The sequence below is a fragment of the Olea europaea genome, unplaced genomic scaffold (genome assembly GCF_002742605.1).
Source record: "Olea europaea var. sylvestris unplaced genomic scaffold, O_europaea_v1 scaffold1919, whole genome shotgun sequence".
In the NCBI taxonomy this organism is placed as follows: Eukaryota; Viridiplantae; Streptophyta; class Magnoliopsida; order Lamiales; family Oleaceae; genus Olea; species Olea europaea.
The window spans coordinates 170,185-178,922 of NW_019237010.1; the positions used below are offsets into that span (position 1 = coordinate 170,185).

The 8,738-nt window shown below is 31.5% G+C and overlaps 1 protein-coding gene across 1 annotated transcript; it reads right to left on the bottom strand.

Annotated features, from left to right (window-relative positions):
- Window positions 1-2,738: 2,738 nt before the first annotated feature.
- LOC111379009 lies at window positions 2,739-3,577 on the bottom strand. Its single transcript, XM_023002316.1, has 2 exons — window positions 3,410-3,577; window positions 2,739-3,215 (listed from the first exon to the last, which is right to left on the bottom strand). Exons 1-2 carry the CDS (start codon window positions 3,575-3,577, stop codon window positions 2,739-2,741), a joined length of 645 nt encoding a protein of 214 aa, XP_022858084.1.
- Between the last annotated feature and the right edge of the window lie 5,161 nt (window positions 3,578-8,738).

The window sequence follows — 8,738 nt, forward strand, 5'->3', positions numbered from 1 at the left end:
ATCTCTCATTAGTTTAGAAGATCATTGCAACTTCTAAATTTTAACAATGGCAACACCTTTGTGCCAATCTCAAAGGGTTATATTGTGTATGGACTTTTTCAAGTCTTACCACCTCTTGTAATATAATATCTCTAATGAAGTATAGTCTAATATCAATGTGCTTGGTGCGTTTATGAAAAATAGGGTTTTTGCATAGATTTATAGAAGACTGAAAATCGAAATGCACTACCACATAATCATTTAAGACACATAGTTCATGGAGCAAGCCTCAAAGCCTCATAGACTTTTTAATGGCTTCAGTGGTGGTAGTATGTTCTGACTCTATCGTAGATAATGCAACGATTTGTTGTAGTTGTGATTTCCAACTAACACAAGAGTTAGATAAAGTAAACACATAAGAGGAAGTCAATTTTCTACGATCCCTATCTCCTGCATAGTTCGCATTCTCAAAACCTTTCAATTTTACTCATTCTTTACTAGCACCAAACTTTAGACTTATATCACTAGTACCCTGTAAATATCTTAGCAACCACTTTAAGGCTTCCCAATGCTCAAGACCCGGATTAGACATGTACCTACTACGAGTACTAATAGCAAAAGCTAAATCCGGTCTAGTGCAAATTTTCAAATACATAATGGAACCAATCACATTAGAATATGGAATCCTACTCATGTATTGTACTTCATATTCATTACATGGAGCCTGATCTTTAGATAATATAAAATAATTAGCTAAAGGTAATAAAATAGGTTTGCAATCATTTGCATCAAATCTTTTCAACACCTCTAAAATATATAGAGAATGATACAAAAACAATGCATAATTTGACATATCTCTTTCAAATTTCATGCCTAAGATTCTGTTTGCTTTACCTAGGCTTTTCATGTCAAATTCACCATTCAACTTTTTTTTTATGATATTTATCCACATAAGTGATAAACCAATAAAAAGCATATCATCCACATAGAGCAATAAAAAAATACTTACTTCTTTGAAACCCTATAATGAGTACAAAAGAGTCAAATCTTTTGTACCACTGTCTAGATGACTTTTTAAGTCATATAAAGACCTTTTAATGAAATACACATGATCAGGTTTTAGTTTGTCTCTAAAACCTTTAGGTTGATTCATAAAGATTTGCTCATCAAGCTTACCATGTAAAAACGTAATTTTTACATCAAGTTGTTCAAGTTTCAAATCAAAATGTGCAACAAATGCAAGCATGGCCCTAATAATAGTTTACTTAACAACTGGTGCAAAAATCTCATTATAATCAACACCCCCTTCTTTGTGTAACTCTTAGCCACTAACCTAACTTTAAACCTTAAGAGTTCAGAAGTGTACTAGTACCGTCTTTAACTTTAAAGACCCATTTACAATCTGCAGTAGATTTACCCTTAGGTCAAGATATTAGCTTCCAAGGTTGATTCTTCTCTAAGGAACTTATCTCCTCTTTCATTGCCTTAAACCACTCTTCAAATTGTTCACTTTCATTGCCTCCTCAAAGGTTTTTGTTTTCCTATCAACTAGCTCCTCATAACTAGCGTGAGCAAAGCTTAGTTCAAATTCATATTTGGATCTCCTAGGCTTTCTTGTTTTTCTTTTCTCTCTATCCCTAACTAAATTATAGTTTGTTAAGGGATTTTCTTCCTCAGAATACTCCTCTATTACTACTCCATTCTCCATCTCAAGTTTCTAAACCCGTGTCTCCATGTCATTTGGAGTAGTAGGGACAAATGTGCTAAGTTATCCTATCTTCACCTCAAACCGGTCTCTATCTTCACCTTGTTCTGTTTCACTCACAGGTTCAAGTTCACTCTTAAGAAAAGGCATCTCTCCCTCGTTAAACATGACATCTTTACTTATAATGATCTTAACCCCCTTTTAGCCTTTATCTCGTAACCTTTAACCTTTAACACCCTCACGATACCCTAGAAAAACACATTTTCTAGCTCTAAGTTCAAACTTTCCCTCACTCTGATAGGAAAAGCAGTACGGCCTAATGTTCTAAGTACAGAATAATGATTAGTTTACCAGACCACATTTCATGAGGAATGTCACCATTCAAAGCAACAGATAGAGTCAAATTAATCAAATAACAAGCAGTCATAACAGCTTCACCTTAAAATGACTTTAGGACACACCAGAACTTAATATCATGCAGCGCACTTTGTCAAGTATAGTTCTATTCATCATTTCTGCTATCCTGTTTTGTTGGGGAGTGTAAGGTACAGTTTTATGCCTTATTATTCCATTTTCTTTGTACATATTGTCAAATTCAGTGTTACAAAACTCTAGACCATTATCTGTTCTCAAGAACTTAATCCTTTTACTAGTTTGATTTTCTATTTGTCTTTTCCAGTTATTAAAGTTGTGAAAAGTGACGGATTTATTCTGTAAAAGATAATCACACACCTTTCTCATGAAATCACCAATAATAGACAAGAAATACCTATTTTCACTCGAGATGGGTTTACTAGCAGGACCCCACAGATCTAAGTGCACACATTCAAGTATGTCTTTAGCTTTATGAACACTTGTAATGAAAGAAGTTCTACGTGCTTACCAAGTACAAAGTGATCACAAAATGACAAATTAGACACACAGTCATTACCATATACACCCTTTTCATTAAGAAGTTTGGGTCCCTTAATGCATAACTGAGCAAGCCTATTATGCTATATATGTGTGTGATCAACCTTGGTAGAAAAGTTAGAGGAGTTTAAACCTCTAATCACTAAATGTCATTTTTCTTTGTTCCTTTAATGGAGACTAATGCACCATTAATCATCTTTAATGTCCCATTTCCAATTTTATCAGTGAAGTCGTTCTTTTCAAGTCTTCCTACTAAAATTAAATTGCTAGATAGTTCAGGAATATATCTAACATCTTTCAAGGTGTACACAAAGCTAGTGTCAAACCTTATATTAATATCAACAATTTCAGCAATACTGTAGGCAAAATTATCACACGGCATAATATGCCCAGCATTAAATTCATGCAAATTTTCAAACCAATTCTTTTCAGATGTCATACGAAAAGATGCAACAGAATCAAGTATCCATTCATGCATACGGGAATTAGCAGTTAGATTCAAGTTAGAAGTATAAGCAATAGAACTCGTAATCATATAAACTTCACTGTCATCAACATCGGAAGTAGGAAACAACACGTTTACCTCATTTCTCTCTTTAACCTTTCGCTTACCAATTTCCTTATAACAATACTTTATAAAATGCAATGTGTTCCCACAGCCATAGCATTTTCTAAACTTCGTTTTAAACTTTGATCTAGACCTACCCTTGTACTTCTTTTTCCTTCCTTTACTATTTGACTTGCCACTACTTTGGTATCCATCATGATTATTTTACCTAAACAGAGTTCTACACTGCATCATGTGAATCTCACCATTTTTCTTATCATACTTTTCAGCACTAATTTCCATCTCCTTCTAAGGAATTCAATGACAATTTCAGGCGTCAAAGTGTCCCTGCCATACTTAATTGTATTTTTAACTTCCTTATATGTGTCGGGCATAGAATTAAGCAAAATTATAGCCTTGTACGTTCTAGACATTGTCTCTTCATAGTTAACAATATCTTGAACTAGTTTATTAAACACATTTAAATTGTCATCAAGATTCTTTGAAGGATCCATTTTAAAGTTGAAAAAATCTTAAAGTAAGAAAAGCTTATTTGGGGTAAATTTCAGCAAATACAAGTCTTCCAATTTTTTTCAAAGTTCTTTTATGATTTTCAATTTACCCACATTTCTTAAAACAGTGTCAGACAAGTGTAAGATGATTGAGGTATAACGAAGCTCATTAGCTTCTTCTTTTCTGTTCTTTTGAAAAGTCAGCAGGAAAATTACCTTCAATGACTTTTGAAATTTTTTGTTGAACCAAAATACCCTTCATTTTTGTTACTAGATTAAAAAATCACCTTTTCAAGTTAAAAATCCCCAAATCAAATTTGTAAGTGTTCATTTTTTACGAATCAATCAAAAAATGCACAGAATCATAGTCAAACCACACAAAGTTGTCTTAAGGTCACAGCTAATATACTCCGTTCAAGGTTCTCAGGGTTCCATAAAATTCATGTTCTTAGATCAAGGGAATTTTTGAACGGGTAAGGTCTCAGTATTCTAACAGAATTAACGAAGCAATGAAATTGACAATGAAATAAAATAGATATATCCAATCAAAAGATATTTCACTCACAATAACAGCAATTATATCCCAAAGAACAATAAGCTAATTTATCTCAAATAAGTACTTAATCGTAACAATTAAGAGTAAGTAATCCTAATTTCTAGTGTAAGTAATGTTACCCTTTCACGTTAACCTCAATCATATTTATCACACCATAACGCTCTAATACTGAAATTTAACAGAATAAGCCAATTTACCAATTCGTAAATTACAAGAGATAAAAATTTGTTACTTTTGGGCCACCACTACTAGCCCTAAAAATTCAGCAAATATATCAATGCAATTAGCCACAAATGCAAATTGATATCTAAGGGCAAAATCATTCAAGTATTCCTATGTAATTTGAAATACAAAACAAATAATATCAGTGCATTCGCGAGGTCAAAATAAACAAACTCCCCAAAAAAACTCTTCAAAAAATGCCACCACGCTTGCCACCATCAAAGGTACCTCCACCTGCTAGTTATGGGTCCGGCCTCCTTTCGTCCAACAGAGGTCTCGTTTGGCCAGAATTGAAGGATTTCATATTCTGGTGTAAGTTGAAAACCACATCTCCTTCACGATTTGAGCAGGGTTTTCTACCCTAAGACTCTGATATCAGATGTAGAGCCACAATATGATGACCACCAAGGTTTTACACAAACCCAAATCAATACCTCAATCCAAACGACCCAAAAACCACCTTGGCCTTCGCCTATGGCTGCTACGAGTTTACTCACTTAGAGAGCCACCACTAAGGAGGATTAAATTACAAAGGAGGAGGCCACAAAGGCTATGCGAAGGATGAAGTAGAAAACGGAAAAAGAAAGAGCCACAAAATTGCCCAAGAATGCACGGTCTATGGAGGCCGAAATGGAGCCAAGAATATAGGAGTATCAATTGGACAAAATAAGGTAAGTCCATTAGGTCACAATAATGGGTCATGGGCCCTATTGATATCAAATGGGCAAAAAATGGGTCTCCAAATTACTAGCCATCCAAGTAGGTGAAGAACCGGGCTATGAGCAACACAACTTAATTTGGTCGGTTCAAATGGCCTGATTAACTTTTTTGGGTCAGGGCGTTTTAATTTAGGCATTGATATACCGTTTAGTCATTAAATCAATGCTGATTGAAAAACTAAACCAGTTTAACATCATAGTTCGAGATGTCGTTTGACAACAATTTGCCCAACATGTTATAATAGAGTCAAGACTTTTAATAAGACAACATACGATAGCATTCCAAAAAATCTATATAATATGATAGATAGCATTCTTTGCGAGCTATACATGAATTGATATGTTGTACATCTACCTTTGAAACAATTGCAAGAATTTTTGGACTGTCAGTGCCCCTTTTTACTATAATTAAAATTTTCAAGAAAACAAGTTTCGCTATTTCTAACTAAAATAAGAGTAAAAGACTTTTTCAATTCAATAATTATATTGAACTTATTGTATATACAGCAGCTGGTAATGCAATTCAACTGCTAAAAGACGATAATACTGCAACAAAACTATATTTTTTCATTTTTATTAATTTTGATTTTAATTGAAGTGCCATTTGATTCAAGTTGCCCTCCCTTAACTGATTCCAAAATTTGTCCCACCAACAAATATCTAATAAAAGTTCTTATCTATTTTGGTTTTGTTTAGTAGGGCGATTTGATAATTTTTCTTATCTCTTTTGGTTTTGTTTAGTAGGGCAATTTGATAATTTATCGTAAATTATCTTACTACATGCTCTTTGTGGTTCACACATATATGATATAGTTGTCGGTTTTCTTTTTTCTTTTTTCACGTACATATTAAAGCACATAAACTTGTAATACAAGCTAAAAGTCGTGTTAGTATTAGATCCTGGAAAAATTATTTCAGAGAAAAAAAAATCATATACTAAATTATGATTTTAAATAAACGGATCTCATGGTCAAAATTAATTTACAATCTTTGCTTTGGTCTTAACGTTGGCATTTAATTGGCTAAAGTTTGCCTCCAACTCACACATATTTTATGACGCTACTCATACCATTACGATGACAAAAATTTCATATGGACACGAAAACACTATAAAAAATTGTCTTTCACGCAAATACGATTTTTATATTGGATCTATTTGATAGGACTTTTGGAAGATGAGATTAGGTCCAATACAATCTAAAATCAAGAGAACAAATTAATATCATTAATTATAATTAATCTTTTATTAACAATACATTTTACATGGATTTTTAATTTAAAGTTTTTGCCACTTTTCGTTTCAAGTGCGTCAAACCTTGTGTAAGATAAGTATTATCTTACTTGTATAGGAATGAAATATGATCTAAAGTGTAACGACCTGCGTCTTTTTATCCAAATCATTAGTTTACACACTGTCCGCTTTGGGTGGGCCTTGCGCTCACTTACCCCTCACGGCTTTCTGTCCCATCCCTCAAGATTCGAACTCAAAACCTTCCCCGTAAGACTTAAGTTGAACTCTTGCTTTGCTTGTGATTTGCAAAGCACAAAAGCAAGGAGGTCAGTAACAACATGTTAAGCCATTGAACTTTCATATGCCTTGCAGTTAAATTCTATATAGATTAATGTTAAATTTTTATATAAGTGACATGATATGTCATTTTCTGTTTCAATGCTATAATTTTTTATTTCGAAAGTAAAAATAAAGTACAGAAGTTTCTAATATGTATTCTATTATATAATAGCAAAAAGAAAAAAAAAAGAAAATCCAAAATAAGAATTCAAACACTCCAATTTCATAAATCTTGCAACTTTCTTTGCCTTTGATTCTTGTTCTTCACAGTAATAACTAAAATCATTTCACTTCCTATTCAAATTTTGATTTCTTCAACTTTTATATTGTTATCTTGTTCCTATTTGTCTCATAACAGATAAAGACATTAATTTTATCTATATCTGTAAAAAAATAAAAAATAATAATAATAATAATAATAATAACTCAAATTAGATAGTGTGCAACTTTCTTAAAAAAATTCCATAGTGTGTCACTTTCAAATTTCAACTCCTTAATTCATTCGTAAGAGAAATAATATATTACATCATGTCATTTTTTAATGTAAAGCAATGTTTGAATTTATGTTCATATTTAAGTTTCCACAAACATATTCTTGTATATATATCTCTTTAGCTGGTCCAAAAAGAATTCAAATTAGATAATGTGCAACTTTCTTTAAAAAAAGTTGTTGAGTATGTCACTTTTTAATGCATAGTCTTAATTTATATTTATTGCAAACACTGTTTCATCACTCTAATTGTTTCGAAATTGAATTTTCATATATGCTAACTCACTTCCGTTGATCTAAAGTTGACTTTCGTATTGTAGTATATACTAACACAAACAAAAACCTCAAATTTATAATAAAATTGCAACATATTTTGGAAAGTAGATTGTGTTGGTAATTCATGGAAATTGAACTTGCATTTAATGCTAGAAATAGATCTGCAACTTGTGAATTTTGTCAAAATTGAAGAAGAGACTCCTTGAAAACAATTTAGATTTGAATGAAGATTTGAAGAAGAATAACTGCGACGGTTTTTAACAATATCAAATTTGGAATTAATACCGCAATTGACATGGTTTGTTAATTGTAAATCCTTCTTATAATGCTTTTTCTAAAACCGTTACTTTCTAGTGTATCCGTGTAAATTGCCCATTTTGAAAAGTCAAAAGTTATTTTTGAGATTAAAAAACTATTTGTGAACATGTTTTGATAATTATTTAGGAGTGCTTTGTTTGGTTATTAAAAGATATTTTAGGGGAAGTTGCCATAAGCTACTTTCATCATATAATTCTTCTATAAAAAAGTAAAAGCAATAGCAGAAATCCTAGCAAGCAAACCCACAGTTATATAAAAATATAAAAATTAAGATTTTAATGCGAAATATGTTGTTCAAGATATTTTGTCATGACCTCGATAAATGAAATAAAAAGACAAAGACTCTTGAAAATTTCTTCCTTTATAACTTGAAAAATCGAATTTGCTCTATTATGAATAATTTTGAAACATTTTGCAAAATACTCTTTTATTATCTAATAACAACATTTTTCCCCTACAAAGTAATTATTTTTTCCCTTAATCTAAAGATTTAATGCAATTATATACCCTCAGGAGTGAATTAAAAAGTTGTTAAAGTTTAAAAATGTATACACATATTTTTCAGCTCTATATGATTCTTATTTATACAAACATAAATTTCACGGTATATATTGAAATTTTTTTCACTTTACTTTATTCACGCCTTTTGTACAATAAAAACAATTCTTTGTTGACATCATTTTCTTATAATGAGCAATTACATTGATTCATTCATTAACATTATTCTATAACAATATAAGATAGATGTACCAAAAAAAATTCTTTGTCAATTTAATTAAAGTGCTTATCCATAGTACATGGATAGATGCAATGATAATGGAGGTATTGCTCAAGAAATTAGGATCTATTTGGTAGAGATTTTGAAAAGTTAAAACTACTTTTCAAATTAAGAAGTATTGAATATATGTGAATAATTTTTTGAAAGTGTTTCA

Bases quoted from the DNA above. Each gene is read 5' to 3' on its own strand.
- LOC111379009 (XM_023002316.1), bottom strand. From the start codon at position 3,577: ATGTCTAGAACGTACAAGGCTATAATTTTGCTTAATTCTATGCCCGAC. The intron at 3,216-3,409 runs GTGAGATTCACA...TATTGTTATAAG, and splicing joins AAAGTATGATAAGAAAAATG to GAAATTGGTAAGCGAAAGGT.